The sequence below is a fragment of the Capsicum annuum genome, chromosome 11 (assembly GCF_002878395.1).
Source record: "Capsicum annuum cultivar UCD-10X-F1 chromosome 11, UCD10Xv1.1, whole genome shotgun sequence".
NCBI classification, from domain to species: Eukaryota; Viridiplantae; Streptophyta; class Magnoliopsida; order Solanales; family Solanaceae; genus Capsicum; species Capsicum annuum.
Window position 1 is genome coordinate 176,598,168 of NC_061121.1, and position 24,662 is coordinate 176,622,829.

A 24,662-nucleotide genomic window follows, 5' to 3' on the forward strand; every position below is an offset into this window, starting at 1 on the left:
AATGACGAAAATGACTTCCATGAAAGTAGGGAAAACAAATTCCATAAGTGATATTCCAAGTTCATTATCTCCTCCTCACCCACCCAACGGCCCGAACCCCCACCCCTTGACCATCCCCCCTGCCATCCCCAAACCCCTGCTGCCCACCTCATCCCATCGGATAGTTCTTTGCTAGAATACATATAAATACTCTTGGGATAATATTTTTTTGCTTACTCACTAGACACTAGAAAATAAGTAAGAAACCAACTTGTTTTTCAAGAAAACATTTTTTACGAAAATATTTTTCATGAAAAACATTTTCCTTCATACCAAACACATCCTGAATCCTCAGATTTTTTCATGTTGGCCTGTTAAGAATCTAAGACGACACGCAATAATATGTAAAGATTAGCATCAAGTACATCGAAAGTTAAAAAAGGGGCAGCCTGGTGTACTAAAGCTCCCATTATGCGCAGGGTCCGGGGAAGGGCCCCACTACAAGGGTTGTATTGTAAGAACATAAAATCAAAACAATCCACTATGGCCATTAAAGAAATTATATGAAAAGATCTGCATCAAGAACCTTGAAAGTAAAAAACAGAAAACCATAAGAGTCCACTATGGCCATCTAATGCAAATATATCGAAGGAAAGAAAAAAAACTTAAAATTACTTGAAATCGACATGGCAAGGGGAGCTACAATCTGGATAGAAATCCAAAAGATAGAGCCCATTACTTGACAATGATCCAACCACATAAATCTGCAGTAAAAGAAATTTCAGTAGAAAATAACAATTCACATTGCAGCAAAAGATTCAACTCCTTTTTAGCAGAAGATTCTACTTGAAGCAAACTATATGTAAATTGTTACAGAATGTACGCAGACATATCTTCATATGGTATACACAGGTAGAGCTATTAGGAATCTTCTAAATTTTGTTTCCTAAGATAAATTTACTTCTACACCTGCAAATAACTCTCCCTTGGAATAATACGAAAGGAGATTGCTCCATTGTCTCTGTATTTTACATAAATCAAACACCAATAACCAAAGGAGGGTAAGCTGTAAACAATAACCAGATCATCAGTTTCACTTTACATAATTCTCTGAGGTGTATGTTCCATGCAAAAATCGAAGAGCATATCATCTCCAAACAGCATTCAGAAAGCACTTTCTCCCCCTTCCTCCATCCCCCAGGCCCATCCAATATGAAACATGAACAGAAGATGTAAAAAGATGATCCACATCATTGTAAATCCGCCTTTGAAACAGGGAAACAGACTCATAAACAATCCACTGAGATATAATGTTCCCCCAAATATCAGTATCTTCCATCTAGTTTCCTCGTGCACAATTAACCGATGCTGGTTTAATGCAGTCAAATAAAAAGTAAAAACCAATTTCTCTCACCATCCGTATTATAGAAGTAAACAAGCCATTTTGAACGGCATTCCCTGTCATGATGTTATGCATGGGATATGATCAAAATATCAGCATGATGGCTAGGGACAAAATCAACGGAAAACACTAGTAAAGTTTAAGATTTTAAATTAAAAATGGAGAAAAGAAAGCCTACTATCATCTGCTGCTACCTCTCATGAGTTCTCTTATGTTATTCACTTTTTGGAATTCCTAGTACTTAACGATGCCAAAGGACTTCCTATTAAGTGGATTAAATACCATATAAAATAGGATATAAATTGACCACTCCCCTAGAAAAAGTAACAGCCAACTGAATTCGCTCATTCCGTCAACTTTCAAACAGATAATAAATTAGGGACAAAGCCCCTTTCCATACCATTAGTCAATACTTGTCGAGGCAAGTGTTATATGAGATTAAAACATCACTATAAGCAACTACCATACGCATATATTATCTGATATTTTAAGATAAAAGAACCATCATTTTTGACAGAATAGCTTCTCCGAAGAACCAGCTTAACAAAAATGGACCTATTGTGCATTAATATAACTCAAGGGGAACCAAAAGAGTATGTGCAGCAGAAGGATTAGTCTTACAGGATATGCTGGTAGCCATGAAGGTTTCCGTAAACAACGTAAGTTAGACAAATCACTGAAGTCATCCCTATACTCAGAAAGAATATAAAAATATTTTAAGACAAAAGTAGTAAACAGATCTTCATTTACAAACACTGTGAACTAGAAATGCCTTTTACTCACAACCAAGGCGGAGGGGGACAATGAATATGTGTGACTTTCAAACTATGGACATCCAAAACACCTGACCTGTAAAAAAACAAGACTTCAAACAACTGAGGAGTGGCATATGCATTTGTGGCAAAAGAAGTCAGAACCAAAATTTTGGTAATTGGTAGTGTGCCGCATTTGATTACTGATAATAGCTAATAATCAGTACTTAAGGAATAAATATTGGACACAAGTATATATTAACAGACAGGAGAAAGTGGTGATTGCTCTTTGATTGCATCCGCTTGCTTTACACTTTAGCATGTGTATTCGAGATATGTATGAAATATTTAAGGCTGCTTGATGCCAAAAGTACAAAGGTATATTCTGAAAAAATGATCTAGTAAAAGTAGCAGAAGCCTGTAATGTTAACTCTGGCAATCTCATCAGGAACAGATCCTATGTTGGGTGTTTTATTTTGACAAAATAATCGCGTCCTGCTGACTTATCTAGTCCAGTTAATGAAGAACTTATCAACACGATCTTTATGTGCAAGAGGGGGTGACAACATAAAAATTTGTCCAAGGGCCCGTTTGGCCATGCGGGATGAAACCATGATTCTAAATCATGATATGAAATCATTTGAAATGAAGTTGAAGTTTTGTTTGGACATGCAATTTGGATTTCTTAAGTTGTATTTTTTCTTATAAAAATAACAACCTCATAAATTGTGAAAACTATCAAAATTGCCCCAACTCTTTAACAATCTTACCAAATAAGCAAAAGTTCAAAACAAAGTATAATACACTATCACAAAACTATTCTTTAAAAAAAATACTTATTGATCGAACTTTAGTTCAGTAAAAAGTAAAATTGAACATGGGTTGTAGTGTACTACTCATAATATAATCCTCCCACATAGTATGGACAATCTCCTCACGTTGAACATGCACTTCTCGATCAGAAATGAATGGTTGGTAACATGATTGGTAGATATAAAATGATGGTTTTTAAAAAAAAACATATAAACTTGTGGGTCAAATTTTGTATTTAACAAGAGTTGAAATCATGATTTGGAATTTGGGGTTTCATCCCATGATTTGCAATCATGCTATGAAATCGCATGTCCAGACGTTGATTTCATCTCATGATTTCAAATTACAAGATGAAATCGCATGTCCAAATGCCTACTAAGAATAAGGAGCTGAAGGTATATTAACACTTCCACCAGTCCATCATGCACCATCTTTTTTGCATATAATCATCTAACAATTCTCATAAAAGAGACTTAATACATGAATATTCAACATCTGAAACATACATGATTTCTTCTTTTCTTTTTAGTAATGGTGGTGTCCAGAGTCCACGCCATCTTATCCGAACCTCGATTATTCAACTGTTTACCTGCTTCCTAACACCAACATAGGTGTTGGATCGCTCTGCCCTCCAAGGCTTAGATAGATGGAGAGAAATCAACTAGTATCTTTATCTCGGCTGGAATTTGAACCCTAGGGTCTAAAGTATGCACCCATTTCATTGACGATTAGGCCACATTCTTGGTTTCAACTTGCAAGCATACGCAAATATAAAGTTGTATATTATACCAAAAATAGCTAAATGGAAATACTAACAGTTTATAAAATCCAATAACTAGACCAAGTAAGACACTAATGTTGCCCCTGTAATAAGGAATCACTAATTATACGTCTGGCCGTTTTAAGTCTATACCATTTCTCGATTTTTCTGTATCATCCTTGCGCAGGGGCCATGCTAATCATGTCTATACAGAGGTAACAAACTTTGATATAAATGTTCATCAATACGTTTTTGTTTGCTTCTTTTAAAGTATTTGGGTTTTAGGAAACTTACTCGTCTAGTTTGATTTAACTTCAGATATCCATTAGTAAAAGAAAGAAGAAAAAACAGACCTAAGAAGAAAAAACCGACCCAAGACACTGCTTTTAATCTTAAGGGAGCACAGCTGTAGTCTGCGAAGATTATGGGGACACCATAAAAGACGTGGAAATATATTGCGTTCAATCCTTGAATTAAACCATTTCGAAGTATTTGTATCTGTTAGAATTGGAGTAGGAACAGGAATAGTATATAGAATCCTTGTTGGAAAAGGACATTAATGTAGTGTCCTACTTGGACAAGAATTGGAATGTAGTGTCTATAAATAGGGTCTCAATAATGTTGAGACAACAATTCAATAATATTCTTCTCTTATATTTCTCACATGGGAGGTTAAAAATGATATAATGCAACTTACATGATGGAAGTTTTTCTGGTCTAACAAATGACAACCACGAGACCATGTAAAGGGTTGGTACTTGCTAAAAGATGTCATGCAAGGATCTTTTAAACTTCTTTTCCCTCTATACCAGTTTTCCCTAGAATGTGAATATCTTGTGCTATGAGCTAATATCTTATTTCACAAAATATGAAAATACCAGATATTATTTCCTTCAGAATGCAATGTGATATGTCAGATGCTTTCATGCAGGAATACTCAGAAAAACGCAACAGCAAAGCCTTGGAAGCATGCTAAGCGTGTATGGGTCATGTGAAAATCCTTGATCATGACTCAGTCAGTTTCCTACTCCACCTCAAGTTTATAATAATCTTATTGACACCACCATCACATTACAAGAGTTCTACCAAAAATATTTCAGTAACTTCTCTGTTAAACAAAAAGTATGTGAATGACCTGACATCAATAGAATGCATTCCGATACCAACAGAGAAAGCCATCCAATAAGCAATCTATGATTCAGCACATTGGGCATAAAAATGCATCAAGAAATAAAATGAAAGAATGTCTATGCATTTCCTTTCCAACTCACCAACCATCGTCAAGATGAAACGCCAGTTGATGTTGGCAAGATGGATTTATGTCAATGGAGTGTATTTCCTTCGAAATTATATTTGACTGAGCCTGCAAAACGTATCTTGATTAAGATAGTTAAAGATAATGTATGTAAATTATGAGAAAAACCATAAATAATGTGAAAACAAAAGAGAAAAAGAGAGGAACTTGGCTTGATTATTCCCTCAAGCTATTGTAGTTTAAATAACTATTTTTACATGTCTTAAAAGGAAAGGAAATCAATAAAAATCAATACTTAATTACAATAGGAGTAAAATAAGATATCTACTATATTTACATATATTCTATAGGAGTTCGGCCGTGATAGTAGGGATGAGTGCTTGGTTTGTATCTGCGCCTGGAATTTCTTGTTCATGGTGTTTCGGTGATGTATTTGATTTTATAGTATTACCTTGTGGGTGTCTTGTTTCCTTTATTATTTAGCAGTATGTTATAGTTTTGTTGTGTGCTTTTATATTTTTTGTTTTATATACTGTTATCTGTTATGAGCCGGGGGTCTATCGAAACAAGTCTCTCTACTTCATCTGAGGTAGTGGTATGGACTAGGTACACTTTACCTCCCCAGACCCCACTTTGTGGGAATACACTGGGTATGTTGTTGTAAGTTTGCTACATATATAACCCATCCTAGGACCGGCTAGGGACTAGGGACTTGGTGAATATCTCAACAAGCTGATCATTTGACCACACGAACCTTGAGACAATGTCTCCTGAGATTACCTTATCTCGGACTAAATGACAATGAATCTTTGTGTTTGGTTCTCTTGTGAAACACTGGATTCGATGTAATATGAATTGCGGCTTCAGTGTCACATACAAGTTTCATATCTTTAATCTCGCCAAATTTCAACTCCTTCATAATTGCTTGATCCATATGCGTTCATGTGTCACCACTTCCATAGACCACTATTGTTTCTACATTAGATCTAGCAACCACATGTTGTTTTCTAGTTTTCCAAGACACTGAAATTTTTCCCAACTAGAACACAGTATCTAGAAGCGGATCATCTATTATAGAATGACCCTGTCAATCTACATGTTCAACAATTTTCTCATGTCCTTGGTCATCGTAAAATAGTCATTTCCCCGGAGAATATTTTGTGTATTAAAGAATGTGAATAACTGCATTCTGATGGATGTTACAACGGGAACCCACAAACTGACTTACACTAGCTGGGAAGCCAATGTCAAGTTGAGTCACAGTGACATAGTTCAACTTTCCTACCAACCTACTCTATCTTCCAGGATGATTGATAAGCTCCCGCTAACCTGGTTGGAGCTTAACAGTTGGATTCATTGGAGTATCAATAGGACTACAATGTGTCATTCCTATCTCCTCAAAATATTAAGTGTATACTTGCTTTGTGAAATGACAATTCGTATTTTGGATTGAGCAGCCTTAATGCCCAAGAAGTACCTTAATCGACAAAGATCCTTAGGCCTCATTTGTTTGCACTTAATGGAGGTCTAAATCTGAATGGTTCAGACGTCAGACCATTAAGTGCATTTGCTTTTTAATTAAAATTTTAACTCTTAATAGGTTTGAATAGGTTTTTAATCATTCAGATCTGGAACCAAGTATTAATGTCATTCATTAAGAGGTATTCTTGTGTTGGATGATATTCACCATCACCCGCCACCACCACTACCACCTCTACCACCACCATTTTTGTCAACCACCAACCACTACCATCAACTGCCATCATCAACCACTTCCACCATCACAGCCACCGCTGACAATAATATCACTACCAACCACTATTGTCAGCCGTTACAAAACCTACCACCTACATTGTTCTACTTATATACATACCGCCACCGCCACCGCGAATGCTAACGTCATTTCCAACACCACCACCATCATCAACCATTACCGATCGATCCCTACTACCTACCAACTCATCTACCGCTAACTACCACTAACACATAATTAACCTCCATACATTCTTCGGCCACCACGACTGACGACTATCATTGTCAGTAGTATCGCCACCTTTACCACCATCACTACAATCTATCTCTACTAACAACCATCAACACTATCACAGCTAACAACATCTCCAGCTACCCCCAACACATCATCAAACATTATGCATTCAATTTTCAGCCATCACAATCAACACCTCCAATAACTAACATCAACTAACTTCACATCACAATTACCAATCGCCACCGTCATAATAGTCACTACAATACCAACCATCTCTACCATCACAACTATCACCACCAATATTATTAGTCACTAACATCAATCATTACCACCACCAACACCGATACAAACCATCTCTGTTATCACTAACAAAAATACTCCCTCCGTCCCAAATTATGTGTCATCATTTCCTTTTTAATCCGTCCCAAAACAAGTGTCGCCTTTCCTTATTTGGCAACTTTTTAAAGGCATAATTACCCTTTTACCCTTATTGGTCCCACTTAATTAAAAAAAAAGATATTGGCACATTTTTTGATAAAGGATAATTTGGTAAACTTTACCAAGTTTTTCCTTATTTCTTAAACTCCGTACCTAGTCAAATGGCGACACATAAAATGGGACGGAGAGAGTAATTTTTTTTTCAATCAAATAATAATTTTATCGTATTAAATTAAATATTTTTTAATATATAATTAATTTTTTATTTGAATTGTATTTTTATTATATATATAAATAAATAAATTTTGCACATTTAGTTGTTGAAAAACTATTAGAATATGAGTGGAAATAGAAATAGTATACAAAATCCTAATTCTACTTCAAAAAAGATTGTATTGTAGTGTCTATAAATAGGGTGTCAATGTAATTATGTAGACAAGAATTTAATAATATTTTTCTCCATTATTACTCACATGGTATCAGAGAGTTTGTGAGAAACTGAAAAGAAAACTCAGTCACCGTGCGTCAATTCCCGTGACTGATTTGTGTTATTTTTTTATTCTGTGGGTTGTGTGAAAAATACAACACCACCAAGAGGATCGGGAAGCTCAGGCGACAAAAACCCGACCAAAACCGTCGGAAAAATATCAGCCATGCGCCCACACGCGCCTGCAAGAGTTCTGAAATTCTGGCGAGATCTGTATCATGCGCCGACGTGTGAGCCAATTTCTGATCAAATTTTTGAGTTCTTTTTCTGTTAAAGTCGCCCAGTTATTCCGATCCGACCAATTACCTTTTCCCAATTCCGATCGTCGGAACCCTAATTTTGGCGACTTTATTTTTTTTCCGGCAAGATTCCTCTTTCCAGTGAGGTTGCCTCTTCATTCCAAGGCTGTCCCTTGAGCTATTTCTTGATTCCAGTTTGTTTTCGGCAATCAAATCGAATTTTCCAGCGACTGACAAATTTTTTGGTGACTAACCCAATTTTACGGTGGCTGAATTTTTTTTTCTCTATTTAATCCTATGATTACATCTGAACCCTTAATGAGGAGATCAGACAATCAAACGTCACAATCCATGAAGAATCGACGAGGGGGAGGCTGATTTGGAAGATCCCGACCTAGGTGTAGTTATTGTAAAAGGTTTGGACATACTTGTGATGTATGCTATTCTCGACCTAAGTATAGTTATTGTAATAGGCTTGGACATACTCGTGGGATATACTATTCTTTGCGTGGTCAACCATCTAAAAATATTCATGTTGCTCAGTCTAACACCTCAGGTGATCAACGAGTGTATTTATTTGATAAGGAATATCATGAGTATCTTCAGTATCGAGCAAGTAAGCATACATCTCTATCAATAGTCTCAACTGCACAATCTCCAACCTTTGGATCATGGGTTGTGGACTCAGGTGCTTCTGATCATATTTCTGATAACAAGTCACTTTTGTCTGATATTGTTTATTCACAATCTCTTCCTGCTATTACTTTAGCCAATGGGATTCGAACAAAACCAAAAGGAGTTGGACAAGCCAAACCCCTATCTTCTGTCACTCCAGACTCTGTTCTTTATGTTCCTAGTTGTCCTTTTAATCTTGCATCCGTTAGTCGTTTGACACGTGCCCTTCATTGTAGTATAACTTTTTTTGATGATAAGATGATTCTTTTGTAATGCAGGACCGCAGTACGGGACAGACGATTGGCATAGGACATGAATCACAAGGCCTTACCATCTTACCTCTTCAAATTCCTTCACAACATGTTCCGTAGCAGACCCACCGGAACTTATTCACAACAGTTTGGGACATCCTAGTCTATCCAAGCTACAGAAAATGGTGCCCAGTTTGTCTAGTTTATCCACATTAGATTGTGAGTCCAGTCAACTTGGAAAACATACCTGTGTTATATTTTCACGTAGTATTGAGAGTCGTTCAGAGTCTAGTTTCTCATTAGTTCATTCTGATATTTGGGATCCTAGTAGAGCTAGTTCACCCTTAGGATTTCGTTACTTTGGTAGTTTCATTGATGATTTTTCATGGTGCACTTGGGTTTCCAAATGAAAGATCGTTCTGAGTTATTTCCTATATTCAAAAGTTTTTATGCCGAAATACAAAATCAATTTGGTGTTTCCATTTGTACTTTTCGTAGTGATAATGCCTTAGAATACTTATACTCCCAGTTTCAGGAGTTTATGACTCACCAAGGAATTATTCATCAGACATTATGTCCACACACCCCTCAACAGAACGATATAGCAGAAAGGAAAAATAGACATCTAATTGAGACAACTCACACTCTTCTCATGGAATCCCATGTTTCGCTACATTTTTGGGGTGATGCAATCGTCGCATCTTGTTATCTCATTAATAGAATGTCATCATCTTCGATTCAAAATCAGGTTCCCCATTCCATACTATTTCCTCAATCACATCTCTACTCTATCCCCCCTCGTGTTTTTGGAAGCACTTGTTTTGTTCATAACTTAGCCCCAGAAAAAGATAAATTAGCCACTCGTGCTCTCAAATATGTCTTCCTTGGTTACTCTCGAGTTCAAAAAAGGTATCGCTGCTATTCACCTGATCTGGATCGCTACCTTATGCCCGCCGATGTCACATTCTTTGAATCTCAACCTTACTATACATCATCTGCTCATCTTGATATATCTGAGGTTTTACCCATACCTCCAGTCTTACCCACACCAATCTTTGAACTAATCTTTGAAGAATCTATTGTTACTTCTCCATCTCCAAATGCAATGCCACCACTTTTGACTTATCACCGCCGCCCGCGTCCAGCATTAGTCCTAGATGATTCATGTCATGCACCTGATACTTCCCCTACAGCGGACCTGTCTCCTCCTAGCCAATCAGTTACACTTCAAAAAGGTATAAGATCCACTCGTAATACTAACCCACATTATACTTTCTTGAGTTATCATCGTCTGTCATCACCCCATTATGCTTTTGTATCATCTTTGTCCTCTATTTCCATCCCTAAGACTACATGTAAAGCACTTTTCCATTCAGGATGGAAACAAGCTATGATTGATAAAATGTTTGCTTTACATACGAGTGGTACTTGGGAGCTTGTTTCCCTTCCTGCAGGTAAATATGCGGTTGGTTGCCGTTGGGTTTATACAGTCAAAATTGGTCCAAATGGTCAGGTTGATTGGCTAAAGGCTCGCTGATAGCTCCATGGGCAATGATGATGCTATTGAAGCCCTAAGAAGACCTTCGTCAAAGCCTCAAGCTCGGATTATTGGGCTTTAATGTGAAATCAAGAAGATGCTTATGATGGAGGAAGAGCCCAAGAACAAGTCCAAGAATTATGGAGAAGAATGGGCAAAGTGCTACACATATTTCATGATTCAAGTCCAAGCCCAAAAGAAAGAAGATTGGGCCTATATGGGTTGTGAGTAAATTTGGAAACTTTTCCTTACTTTCTTAGGGGAGAATTTTTGGTATTATTTTTACATGCTTTCCTAGTCCTAATAGGATTTTATTTATTATTTTCATAAAAGTAGATCCTAATCCCATATTATTTGGGATAGCTTTTTCCTACTCCAAGTTAGATTTGATAAAGGTAGACCCCAATCCCATGCTATTTGGGATAGGTTTTTTTCTCTATATATAGAGATGGATTTTGTTATTTTCAAGCAGACAACATTATTATTAATTGAAAGTTACTCTTATTTACACCTTTGTGTGTGACTACTTGGGATTTATCTTGCAACTTTATAAGAATGATTCTTTAGGAGGTAAGATTAATTCTTAACTCGATATCTCTGGTTTCTATTAAAGTTAATTAAAAAAGGTGACTAGTCTTACACTAATTGTTGTCTTTAATTTCTTCAAAATAGGGGTCTAGATCACCTTTAGATCTAAGTTCTTGAATTGACTCTATTAGTATCATAATTAGTCTTAATCCACGAATTTTGAATACTAAGATCAATTAGGGTTCTTAGCACTTCATCTCAAAATTGGGAATTTATTCTCAAATTTCATTTATCTTTAATTTCTTGTCTTTAATCTTAGGGTTTTTGCTTCCGCATTATTTTCTTGTTTATTAATGTAACCCGATTCTTATCAAGTGATATCAGAGTGGTTCTATCAAGGTTCCGTTCTTGATAGTTCTTAGGAGTTTCGTAACCCCCCCCCCCAAAAAAAATCTCTTTACTTTTCTTTCCCCTTTTAATAGATTAAAAAGAAAAAAAAGGTTGCTTGCAAATCAAGAAATTCCAAATTTATTGTGTTTCTTGTTTTTCAACATCAAGAAGGAAAATTAAGAAGTGGGGAAATTGAGAATTTTTTTTTAAATTGTTTTTTTTTCTTGTCTCACCAAACCCAATTCGTCTGGGAGTTGGTAATTTCTTTTTCTCTCTAATATACAAATCCTAAAGGACCAAAGATTGTAATTTGATTGGAAAAGGCAAAAGGGGTGAGATAAAAAAAAAAGGGTCAAATTGAGATTTTTTGTTTTCTAACTTTTGGAGATGTCTCAAACCAGAAAGAATACTGATGCTGGGACTCAAAACAATGACATAGTCAATGCACGTAGAAAGATTTCCGCGCGACTTGATGCATTGGAGGTGACCCACAATCCTCCTAACCCGATGAACATGGCCGATGTAAGGAGAATGCGTCAAAACCTGATGCCTCAAGTTAGGAGACAAGCAGTTCGAGCTCCTCAGTTCCAACAAGATGAGAATTCTTTTGGCGACTATGAGGATGAATTGGAGGAAGCTTACCAAAGGAGAAACGAAAGGAGAGCATCACGAGCTAGGGTTGAAGATAACAATCTTAGTAGCATTAAGATGAAGATGCCTGCTTTCAAAGGAATGAAAGATCCAGACTTATATCTTGATTGGGAGAGAAAGGTAGAGGCTATCTTTGACTGTCATAACTACTCTGAAATTAAGAAAGTTACACTTGCTGTAGTTGAGTTTTCAGACGATGCTGCTAGTTTGTGGAAGAAATTTAGCAGAGAGAGATTAGACAACAGAGAGCTTCCTATTGCAACATGGGATGAGATGAGGAGGGTTATGAGGAAGCGCTTTGTGCCATCACACTTTCAAAGAGATCTGCAAAAACGCCTTCAAAATTTGAGGCAAGGCTCTATGTCTGTGGATGATTATTTTAAGGCTATGGATATGGCTATGATCCAAAGCAAATTTTAATGAGGACAAGGAGGCCACTATGGCTAGGTTTCTTAATGGGTTAAATGGAGAAATTGCCGATGTAGTAGAATTGCAACAATATGTTGATTAAGACGAGTTAGTAGAGTTGGCTGTAAAGGTAGAAAAACAGAATAAAAGGAAGCAACAAACTAGCTCATGGAAAAATCGGCCTACTACAACCCCAAGGAAGCCATGGACAATCTATGAGGATAAAACTATGCCTAAATCACAACATGATAAGGGCAAAGGTAAATTGGAGGCCAAAGATGGAGTAAGGCTTTCAACTCAAAAACTTCTACTTCTTCTAGTGCTATACAATGTCATAAGTGTCAAGGGAAGGGACATAAGGCGTTTGAGTGTCCAAATAAAAGAGTTATCATCATTAAAGATAATGGGGAATATGAGAGTGAAAAAAGTGAAAAAGTAGAAGAAGAAGAAGAAGAAAAGGGTGTTGGGAGTAAAGACAGAATAGATATGGCTGCTCATAATGAGGAAAAATTTTAGGGGTAGTTAGGCATCTTATGCACATTAATATGGGAGAGCTTGATGAGGCACAACGAGAAATTTTTTTTCATACACGATGTGGGATAAAGGGTAGAATTTACTCAATGATTATCGACAATGGTAGTTGTGCTAATGTGTTGAGTGCATACGCGGTGGAAAAATTAGGAATTCCATGCACAAAACGTAAGGGAAATTATAAGCTCCAATGGTAGAATGAATGTGGAGAGCTCAAGATGAGAATACAATGCATGATTTCCTTTTCTATTGGGGAGTATTCTGATTAAGTTCTCTGTGATGTTGTACCAATTCAAGCTTGTCATATTTTGTTGGGTCGACCCTGGCAATATGATAGATATGCCATCCATGATGGGAGGAGAAATAAGTACTCTCTTGAACATAAGGGGAAGAAGTTTATTCTTGCACCCTTAACTCCTTCCCAAGTGTATGAAGGCCAACAAAGATTGAAAGAAACAATGGGAAAACATGGGAAGGGATCAACAAAAGACAGTGATAAAGAAGAAAGAATAGGTGAGAGAAAGACGGCTAAGGGTGACAAAATAGTGTGTCTTGCAAAAGCCAAAGAGTGTTTACTTGCGAAAAATGAGGGGATGCCTATTGTCCTACTTACTTATAGGGAAGTTATGATCAACACTAATGATTTAACTCCTTCTTTACCTAGTGCTATTTCAAAGTTTTTGCAAGATTTTGATGATATCTTTCCTGCCCTAAAGGCTTACCTCCTTTGAGGGGCATAGAACATCAAATTGACTTTGTACCTGGATCTCAACTTCCGAATAGGCCCACTTATAGAAGCAATCCCAAGGAAACAAGGGAACTACAAAGACAGGTGGAAAGGTTGCTTGAAAAGGGATTTGTTAGAGAAAGTATGAGCCCATGCTCTGTTCCTGTACTCTTGGTACCAAAAAAGGACGGTACTTTAAGGATGTGTGGGGATTGTCGCGCCATCAACAAAATAACGGTAAAGTACCGTCATCCTATTTCTCGCCTAATTGATATGCTTGACCAATTGCATGGCTCTAAGATATTTTCTAAAATTGATTTAAAAAATAGATACCACCAAATCCGAATGAACCCGCGAGATGAATGGAAAACTGCTTTCAAAACTAAGTATGGTTTGTATGAGTGGTTAGTGATGCAGTTTGGCTTAACTAATGCACCTAGTACTTTCATGAGGCTAATAAACCATATCTTTAAGGATTTTCATGGAAAATTTGTGGTGGTCTATTTTGATGATATTATGATCTTTTCTACCTCTCTTGAAGAACATTTGGAACATTTGAGGTTAGTTTTTCAAGTGCTAAGAGAGCAACAATTGTATGCTAATCTCACAAAATACACGTTTTGTGTTGATAAGGTAATCTTTCTTTGTTTTGTTGTTAACTCCAATGGTGTTGAAGTTGACAGAGATAAAATTAAAGCAATAAAAGAATGGCCTACACCTAAGAGTGTGATAGAAGTTAGGAGTTTTCATGGGCTTGCTAGCTTCTACCGGAGATTTGTAAGGGACTTTAGTACAATTGTTTCACCCTTAACTGAAGTCATTAAAAAGGATAAGAATTTTAACCCAGGAGAAGAACAAGAGTATGCATTTAATGTCTTGAAAGATAAGTTGTGTTCTGCCCTTTTGTTGCAATTACCTGATTTTTCCAAGTCTTTCGAAATTGAATGTGATGCTGGTGGAAAAGGCATTGGGGCCGTTCTAATGGAAGATTCTAAGCCTATTGCATATTTCAGTGAGAAATTGAGTGGAGCTACATTGAATTATTCTACGTATGATCGGGAGTTGTACGCCTTGGTAACGGCTTTGGCTACTTGGCAACATTATTTGTGATCACGGGAGTTTGTGATAAAGACTGACCACGAATCATTGAGACACTTGAAAAGCCAAGCTAAATTGAGTAAGCGACATGCAAAGTGGGTGGAGTTCATTGAGATGTTTCCTTATATGATTTCATACAAACAAGGTAAGGACAACGTGGTGGTTGATGCATTATCCAGAAGGTACGTTCTTGTTTCTACTCATGTTTCTAAGCTAATGGGATTTGATCACATTAAAGGTCTGTATGTTGATGATTCAGACTTTAAAGTTGCTTATGCTGCATGTTTGAAGGGACCCTTTGAGAAGTTCACCCTGAGTAATAGGTTTCTTTTCAAGGAAAATAAATTGTGTGCGCCAATATGCTCATTGAGTGAAGTTTTTGTAAGAGAAGCACATTGTGGGGGTCTTATGGGAGACTTTGGAGTGCCAAAGACCTTAGAAATACTTGCTGAAAATTTCTTTTGGATTGGCATGCGCAAGGATGTAGAAAAATTTTGTGCACAATGTTTAGAATGTAAACACGCCAAGTCTAGGGTCTTACCACATGGGTTTTATACACCTTTACCTGTTCCAATTTCACCTTGGATAGATATCTCTATGGATATTGCTTTAGGTTTACCAAAAACAAAGAATGGTAAAGATAGCATTTTTGTTGTGGTGGATAGATTCTCTAAGATGGCTCGTTTCATTCCATGCTTGAAAACTAATGATGTTTCTCATGTGGCTGATCTGTTTATTAAAGAAGTTGTGAAATTACATGGCATTCCAAGAACTATTATTAGTGATAGAGATGTTAAGTTCTTGAGACACTTTTGGCGTGTTCTTTGAGGAAGGTTGGGAACCAAATTGTTATTTTCTACTTCTTGTCACCCACAAACTGATGGGCAAACTGAGGTGATTAATAGAACACTAGGTAACATAGTGAGGGCTGTTTTGAAAGGTAAATTAACTTCTTGGGAGGATCACTTGCCATTGGTGGAATTTGCTTATAATAGAACTATTCATTCTTCTACTGGGTCAACTCCTTTTGAAGTTGTTTATGGTTTTAATCCCCTTACCCCCTTGATTTAGTGCCATTGCCTACTAATGATATTGCTAGTCTTGATGGGAAGAATAAATCTGAGATGACAAGAAAAATACATGAGCGAACTAGATTGTCCATTGAAAAAAGGAATGAGCAATTTGCTTTAAGAAGAAACAAAGGGTGAAAACAAGTCATATTTCAGCCTGGGGACAGTTTGGATTCATATGAGCAGAGAAAGGTTTCCTTTCAAACGAAAGTCGAAATTGCATCCTAGAGGCGATGGACCCTTCAAAGTGCTCGAGCGTATTAGAGACAATGCTTATAAGCTGGATCTACCCGATAACTATCAAATAAGTGCTACTTTCAATGTTGCTGACCTATCTTTGTTTGATGGAGGATCAAATTTGAGGATGAATTCTTTTCAAGAAGAGGGGGATGATAGCTCCATGGGCAATGATGATGCTATTAAAGTCCTAAGAAACCTTCGTCAAAGCCTCAAGCTCAGATTATTGGGTTTCAATGCAAAATCAAGAAGATGCTTATGATGGAAGAAGAGCCCAAGAACGAGTCCAAGAATTATGGAGAAGAATGGGCAAAGTGCTACACATTTCATGATTCAAGTCCAAGCCCAAAAGGAAGAAGATTAGGCCCATACGGGTTGTGAGTAAATTTGGAAACTTTTCCTTATTTTCTTAGGGGAGAATTTTTGGTATTATTTTTACATGCTTTCCTAGTCCTAGTAGGATTTATTTATTATTTTCATAAAAGTAGATCCTAATCTCATGCTATTTGAGATAGCTTTTTCCTAGTCCTAGTTAGATTTGATAAAGTTAGACTCTAATCTCATGCTATTTGGGATAGTTTTTTTCTTCTCTATATATAGAGATGGATTTTGTTATTTTCAAGCAGACAACATTATTATTAATTGAAAGTTTCTCTTATTTACACCTTTGTGTGTGACTACTTGGGATTTATCTTACAACCTTATAAGAACGATTCTTTAGGAGGTAAGATTAATTCTTAACTTGTTATCTTTGGTTTCTATTAAAGTTAATTAAAGAAGGTGATTAATCTTATACTAATTGTTGTCTTTAATTTCTTCAAAATAGGGGTCTAGATCACCTATGGATCTAAGTTCTTAAATTGACTCTATTAGTATCATAATTAGTCTTAAATCCACTAATTTTGAATACTAAGATCAATTAGGATTCTTAGCACTTCATCTCAAAATTAGGGATTTATTCTCAAATTTCATCTATCTTTAATTTCTTGTCTTTAATCTTAAGATTTTTGCTTCCGCATTATTTTCTTGTTTATTAACATAACCCGATTCTTATCACTCGCCTTGTTGCCAAAGGGTATACAAAGATATTTGGGCTTGATTATAGTGACACTTTTTCTCCCGTGGCTAGAATAACAACCGTCTGTCTTTTTCTCTATATGGCTGTCGTTCGTCATTGGCCTCTTTATCAGTTGGACATTAAGAATGCTTTTCCGCATGGTGATCTTGAGGAAGAAGTCTATATGGAGCAACCACCTGGTTTTGTTGCTCAGGGGGAGTGTAGTAGCCTTGTATGTCGATTGCGCAAGTCACTCTATGGTTTGAAACAATCCCCTCGAGCCTGGTTCGGAAAATTTAGCACAATGATTCAGGAGTTTGGCATGATTCGTAGTGGAGTTGTTGATCATTCAGTGTTTTATCGCAATTCTGAACCAAATTTGTGTATTTATCTGGTTGTTTATGTTGACGATATTGTATCACTGGCAATGATCAAGAGGGTATCACTAACTTGAAGCAACATCCCTTTCAACATTTCCAGACTAACGACCTTGGCAGACTGAATACTTTCTAGGTATTGAGGCTGCACAGTCCAGATCAGGTATTGTTATTTCTCAACGCAAGTATGCTTTAGACATTTTTGAGGAGACAGAAATGATGTGATGTCGACCCATTGACACTCCTATGGGTCCAAATACTAAACTTCTGTCAGGACAGGGGGAGCCACTTGGTGATTCTGGAAGGTATAGGCGGTTGGTTGGAAAGTTGAATTATCTCACAGTGACTAGACCTGACATCTCTTTTCCCGTGAGTGTTGTAAGTCAGCTTAAGACTTCCCCCGTGATAATCATTGGGATGTAGTTGTTCGTATTTTGCGATATATGAAGTCATCTCTAGGTAAAGGACTACTCTCTAAGGATCGAGGCCATGAGCATATCATTGGATATACCGATGTTAATTAGGCAGGATCAGCCTCTGATAGACGTTCTACATCCGAATATTGTGTTTTAGTAGATGGTAATTTTGGTGTCCTGGAAGAGTAAGAAACAGAGTGTGGTTACTCGATCTAGTGCCGAAGCAGAATATCGAGCAATGGCTGCAGCAACTTGTGAGCTGGTTTGGATCAAACAATTGCTGGGAGAACTAAAATTTGAAGAACTCGGTAAGATGGAACTTGTATGTGATAATCAAACAGCCCTCCATATTACATCTAATCCAGTGTTCCATGAGAGGACCAAGCATATAGAGATTGATTGTCACTTTGTTAGGGAAAAGATACTCTCTAGAGATATTCTTACAAAATTTGTGAAGTCAAGTGATCAACTTGCAGATATCTTTACCAAGTCCCTCACCAGCCCTCGTATTAATTACATTTGTAACAAGCAACTATGAAAGAAATCGAGATATTGTTCTGGTACCACTCCAAGAAGCTAACTATTACAACTAAAGAACTGTATGGATAAATCTTGATGGGAACAGTTCTTTGTTGTAGCAATAGCTTCTTCGAGACTCTTTGTGTAGAATTCGAGACACTCTGGGGACTTTGTCTTTGGGTGTGGTCCAACCTCTAAGTATGAATCGTGATGGATATGTTGGAGTAACCTAACGCCTTCCAACTTCTCAATCCAAATTAGAATTGCTTCAAGTCTCTCTATGACTCCAATCCTAATTTCACTTGGTCTTCTACTTCTTCATGCGCGTTGGCTTTTTGTTCTCTTTATTCTAAGCTAATTCCATGTGCATATTTTATGGTAACTTTCCTTGTTATTGAATTGAACTATATTGCAATTCTCCAGAGATTCCTAGTGCACACGTGAAACAACTTCCTCTTGACAGTCTTATTCTATTTAGAGAAACAAGTTTTTTAATGGGTTCCTCCGGCAGTGTTCCTAACTTTTTCACTTTTAGGAGATCTGTAGGACCTTGTTCTTGAATCTTCATTCTTCAGTCCCATCTTTTTATAGATTGTCTCTTGTACATAATTTGTCAAACATCAAAAAATCTTAGAGACCATAGTGTTTCAACACATACGATTGCATAGACAACAAGATGGAGTATTGCATCCCTCAAAGAGCAATGGGACATTTGCTTGTAGTAAGGTGTATGTAGTCTCAATGATATGCCTTGAACCCAAAGATGTGGCCTAGTGGTGAATGACGTGGGTTGAGAGCCTAAGGTCTCAGGTTCAAACCCCAGCAGAGATAAAACACTAGGTGATTCTTCCCATCTGTCCTAGCCTTGATGGACAAAGTTACCTAATATATATTAATAGTCGGAGGTGACAGGTATCTAGTGGATTTAGTCAAGGTGCGCGAAAACTGGTCCAGACACCACAGTTATAAAAAAAACAATATGCCTATTTTTCTCTCTAAGGGCCCATCATGTTGTGCAGTGTAAGGACAAGATGTCTGATGAAGAATTCCATGGGAAGACATAAATTGTTGAAATTGGGTTGATAAATATCCGCGTGCATTATTTGATTTCGTATATCCACACAAAAAGTTTGAAGTTTGAAATATGAAAATAATTCAAAACGATCTTTCGTTAAGAAAATCCAAGTACACCTTGAATAATCAGAGGAACACCACTTGATTCTTTCAACAAACTATTTAGGATTTAAATAACTATATTTACATGTCCTAAAAATAAAAGGAAATCAATACAATTCAATACCTAATCACAGTAGGAGTAAATTAAGCTACCTACAATATTAACATATATGCTAGAATATTCACAAGGGTTATAGTGAACAAGAATATCAGGAAAATATATAATTAGGATTATCTGTAATAGATATGTTATTTTAAACATGCAAAATACTAGCTTCAATGCCTTACTTGGCATGATAATAAGTATCCAAGATGAATCACAAATTAGAATATATTATGGAACGGAGAGTATAGAGGATGTCATTATAGTTATTACTGTAGAATAAGATAATGGTTACCTAACAGGACTTAGAAGTTAACATACCTTCAAGGTAGCAATTCTCTCTAGCTCAGATGCCAATTTAACTGTTGCTATAGGAGAATTACTAACCTGAAAAAACAAAAGCTCTCTATTAGAATTTTGCCAAAGTCATCGGAATCAAAGATCACTTGCTTTCTCATGTTCTACTTATTAACAGCGTAAATGTAATTCAAATGATATCAACCACCAGAGGTCCTTTCTTTCCCTTTTGATCGACTAAAGTTATTAACATCTTTTATCGTAAAACTAGTGAAAAAAGGAATTTCACTACAGTAGCTCAAAACCTGAAGTACAAAAGACATGAGAACCTACAACATACCCAGTATATTCCCACATAGTGAGGACATGAGAACTTACCATGGAAGAGAAAAACAGGAGCATTTGAAATTTACTAGTCAACAATTTAAATCTGACATGCACAACAAAGCAAGAAACTGTTTTCCTATATGCTGTATAATGATTGGAAGCCTAGCATAAAGAAACACATTTAATATTAGTACCACTCTGTTATTCTGGAAAGCAGCAGATGATCTTCCACCACGAATATCCCACATGTAAATAGTTCCATGCTTGCTAGCTCCAAAAATAACCTACTATTTGAGAAGAGAAACCAATGATAACGTTACAGTCTTTGTGAAGAAGAAGAGAAGATTACTTTTCCAAAGCTATGCATTTGCAAATGGAAGTTATTGATAGCAAACAAATAGAATTCATCTTAATCGTAACCTGATCATCTGCATTCAATTTGATACTGTTAAGAGGACTACTAGAATTGGTTGCTAGCTCAAGACATGGAAGATCACTGGCTCTTCTATCCCATATATTTATAACACCAGAGACATCAGAAGCAAGTAACCTGTTGAAGCAAGCCTATCTTAACAGTATCGCATGTCACAAAAATATAATTCAAGGTTGTAGCTTATAAAAAGAAGGTCAAACACATCGCCAGCCCCCTAACTTGGCACAAACTTTCACTTTGGCACCTAAAGTGGACGTTGTTCATTTTAAGCACCTCAACTAGTGTCCCGGTATTTCATTTTGGCACTTATTGCACAATCAGCAAAAATATATGATGTCTGTATATTACACTCGCTAATGACGTGTCAAGTGACGAATAATATGAGTACATTTGTCAACTTTTCCCCAAAAAAATTTTTAAACAATTAATTTGAGTAAGATAAAAAAATTATCAATAAATAAACGATATTTGCCCCCCCCCCCCCCCCCCGATCATCTTCTCCAACACACCACCCTCAAATCGTCTGTTGCAACACCCACCCCTAAAAAGAAATCGTCTTCTGCAACATCCCATCCCCTAAATTTGTTTTCTGCAACACCCACCCAACCCCCTACCCATTTTAATTGTAAAATATGATTATGGTTTTCTTTTTTAAATCTAAAACGAAAAGAGGAAAGCTTGAAATTCCATTTCGCTGATCAAAACAAACGAGTTGAATTTATAGAGATTTGATATTGCGAGCAAGGGATGTGATTTCCTTAAGCGAATTTTGGGTCTTATCACTGGTACAAAATTTAGCATCAAATTAACCATCAAATTATATCAAATCTACATAGAGATGCGTATCCAATTCTTAAATCTCTCTCAACAATTTTCACCATTAAATAAGTATAAGATTGTGAAAAATAGTGGCTAAAAATGAGGAAGAAGGTATAAATTAATAGGGATGAGTTAATATACTGTTGTAGGTCAACTTGGACGCCACATTAGCTGAAAAAGCCCTTCTACGCGCCTTCAATAAGTGAAATACACGCGACATGCCAACTGTGCAAAAATTGTTAAAATGACACATCGGGATGCTAGTTGAGGTGCTTAAAATGAGCAACGTCCACTTTAGGTACCAAAGTGAAAGTTTGTGTCAAGATTAAGGGGTTGGCGATGTGTTTGGACTATAAAGAATTATGTAAAATTAACACAAAAATGAATATTTAGAAAACACACCCTAACTTTAAAATAAATTAGAACAACCAAAGCTCTTCAAACCTTGATGAAAAAGTTCCATTTTTATTTCCTAGCTTGAGCATTTGTAATACCCCGCAAAGTCCTCTTCCAGTCTGAGCCTTAGAGCGTATTCAGTAAAGCGGAAATCCAAGTCTAAAAGTTTCAGAAGTATCTTCCCAAGTATGAAATACTTTGATTCGTGTGGAATTTCCCTAATTTCAACTTTTTGCCATGTAGAGCATTGAATAAGCTTTCCATCGATACCAAATTCGCCCAAATCGGACACTCGGGTGAAGAGTTAGGCCCTTTTAGTGAGACAGTGTGCCACCTGGCACCTTAGCGCGTCGCGGAGCTAGCCAAAATAACAATTGTCAATTTCCAGTGGACCTCTGCAATTCCTCCGCGTCGCGATGAAGTTCCAGTTCGCAACCAAGTTGGCAAAGTGATCCCCACCGCGTCGCGCCGTCCTGCAATTTCCCAATTGTCCATTTTCCAGTAGGCTGGCGCGATTATGGCGCGTCGCGCCAGCATGTTAAATCGGGATTTTTCAGTTAAATTTTCAAGGGCTTTTTGGTCTTTTCCCCTTACCCCCAGCCTCTATAAATACCCGACCAAGGGGCCTTCAGCTTCATTTTTCACTTTCTCCACAAAAATTAGGGTTTTCCAAAACCAAATCCCCCTTTCTTCTCCAAGCAAAAATCAAGAAAGATCTAGAGAAATCAAGAAATCTTCCGAAGGCTTTCAAGAAAAGAGTTTCCCCAAGGTATGTAGATGTTGCTTCTTGGGTCCCGTTCATCCAAGAAGCTCAAGAACCCTTTTTTTAAAAATATAAAGACTTTATGTTTGTGAGATTCCATGAATTATATGAGTTGAAATTGATGTTACATGTGTTGTTGAGTGTTGATTCATGTTTGTTTACAAGATTCATGAGCTTTGACCCTAGTATGTGGAATCCATGTGATATTTGTGATGAATCTTCCTTATGTTGCTTTCTATGTGATGTTTTCATGGCATGTGGGCGTAGAAATGGTTGAATAAGCGAAGCATGTTCCCCATAGGTTTGATGAAAAGCATAGGTGAAGCATAAAGGGGCATTGTAGTATGTTGAAGATGAAACCCCAAATTGTGGGCTAGACCATGGATGCATGCCTAGTGTTTGATAAAATGCCTTAGTGAGTGAAATGTGCCATGATAGTATGAAATCCCCAAGTAGGTGTAAAACCGAACATGTCTAGTGAAAGACCGTAGTGAGTAAGTTGAGACAAGATAGTGGTAAATTCCCCAAGTAAGTTCTCTTTGATATATACTAAGCTTTTAATACAAGCCAAGTAGTTAGAAATAAGTTATGACATGATAGTGTGAAGTTTCCCGAAAACATGTGATACCCAAATACGAGTCAAGACTGATATAAGTATGAAGTACTTGATGTAAGACCTTGTTGACCGGGGTATAATCTAATAGCATGCCTTCCTTAGGCTAGTATATGATGGTGAACCGATGATGATGATTCTTAAAGGTTTGAAGGGATTCTTTAGTGATTGTGATGATGAATAGAGGTCCATGTTTCCTAAATGCTTGAAGTAACTCTGTAGTAATTGTGATGAACGGATGATTGTGATGATGAATGAATGACCGTGATGATGAAAGAATGATTGTGGTGATGACTAGTTAAGAAGGATTATGTTTTACTTTTATGTTATCGAGTCCTGGGAGTATTTATACTCGACAATAGAGCTATTGTCTAGAGCCATGTCAGTTTCTCGATAAATCCAGTCGAGCCACGATTCTCAGAACTCAGTGAATTATAAAACTCTGTATCCTCAGACAATTGCAGAACTTAAGAAAGCTCCGTGATCTAAGTAATCTCAGTTATCTCTGTAATCTCCGTATCGCTAGTAATCTAGCCTCAGTCCTACAATCAGCTCAGATCTAATAGTATTCAAGTGTTCAGTTCTGATCTCAGAAGCGATTCGAATAATCTATTCAAGCTCTGTATCGTAGTTAGATACCATGATTCAATTCCATTTTCGTCATATACGGAACTAAGTGATCTCACCATAACTCAGTTCAGAGTCTTTTAGTTGGGAGTAGAAACTAGCACCGAGCGAGGGAAGGGATGGCGGCTCCTCCCGTCAGTGAGAGAGAGGTCGGAGTCGTTAGTAGCAATCCTTGAACTCCAGAACTGCGTAGCCAGCGCAGGATACAGGAGTCACGGTCAGAAAAGGTTGTCGCCTCCAGAGAGAGAGAATTTGACTATTATATTGCCTTAGGTCGACTGCCTGGTAGGGTCATCCATCAGAGAGGATTGACCAGAGAGAGGTCTTTACCCATGGCACGGTATTGACACCCTTCCAGCTGGGGTTACAGATTAGACCCCACCTGTGGTAGGTCGGGGCATGTCGGTTAAGTGACTACTTCCCACAGTTTCAGTTTCAATATCAATCTTCAAAAATCAAGACTGTCAAACACAGTCACCTATCTTTATGAGGACCTCAGATAGTTCCATCAATTTATGGAC

The 24,662-nt window shown here is 37.1% G+C and overlaps 1 protein-coding gene and 1 non-coding gene across 5 annotated transcripts in view; both read right to left on the reverse strand.

Annotated features, from left to right (window-relative positions):
- Positions 1–24,662, reverse strand: part of LOC107854432 — a 54,597-nt gene that overhangs the window by 1,957 nt on the left and 27,978 nt on the right. For 3 of the 4 annotated variants that reach the window (XM_047399111.1, XM_047399113.1, XM_047399112.1), the window contains 7 exons: positions 20,911–21,040; positions 20,685–20,774; positions 20,188–20,253; positions 4,978–5,069; positions 2,165–2,230; positions 2,003–2,069; positions 655–743 (listed from right to left, as the gene is read on the reverse strand). In XM_047399111.1, coding sequence (XP_047255067.1) covers positions 655–743; positions 2,003–2,069; positions 2,165–2,230; positions 4,978–5,069; positions 20,188–20,253; positions 20,685–20,774; positions 20,911–21,040 — 600 coding nt within the window. The other variant, XM_047399114.1, reaches the window with a different exon arrangement.
- On the reverse strand, positions 3,848–3,951 carry LOC124889187. The gene has a single exon (XR_007047799.1). It is a non-coding gene; the product is annotated as a U6 spliceosomal RNA (small nuclear RNA).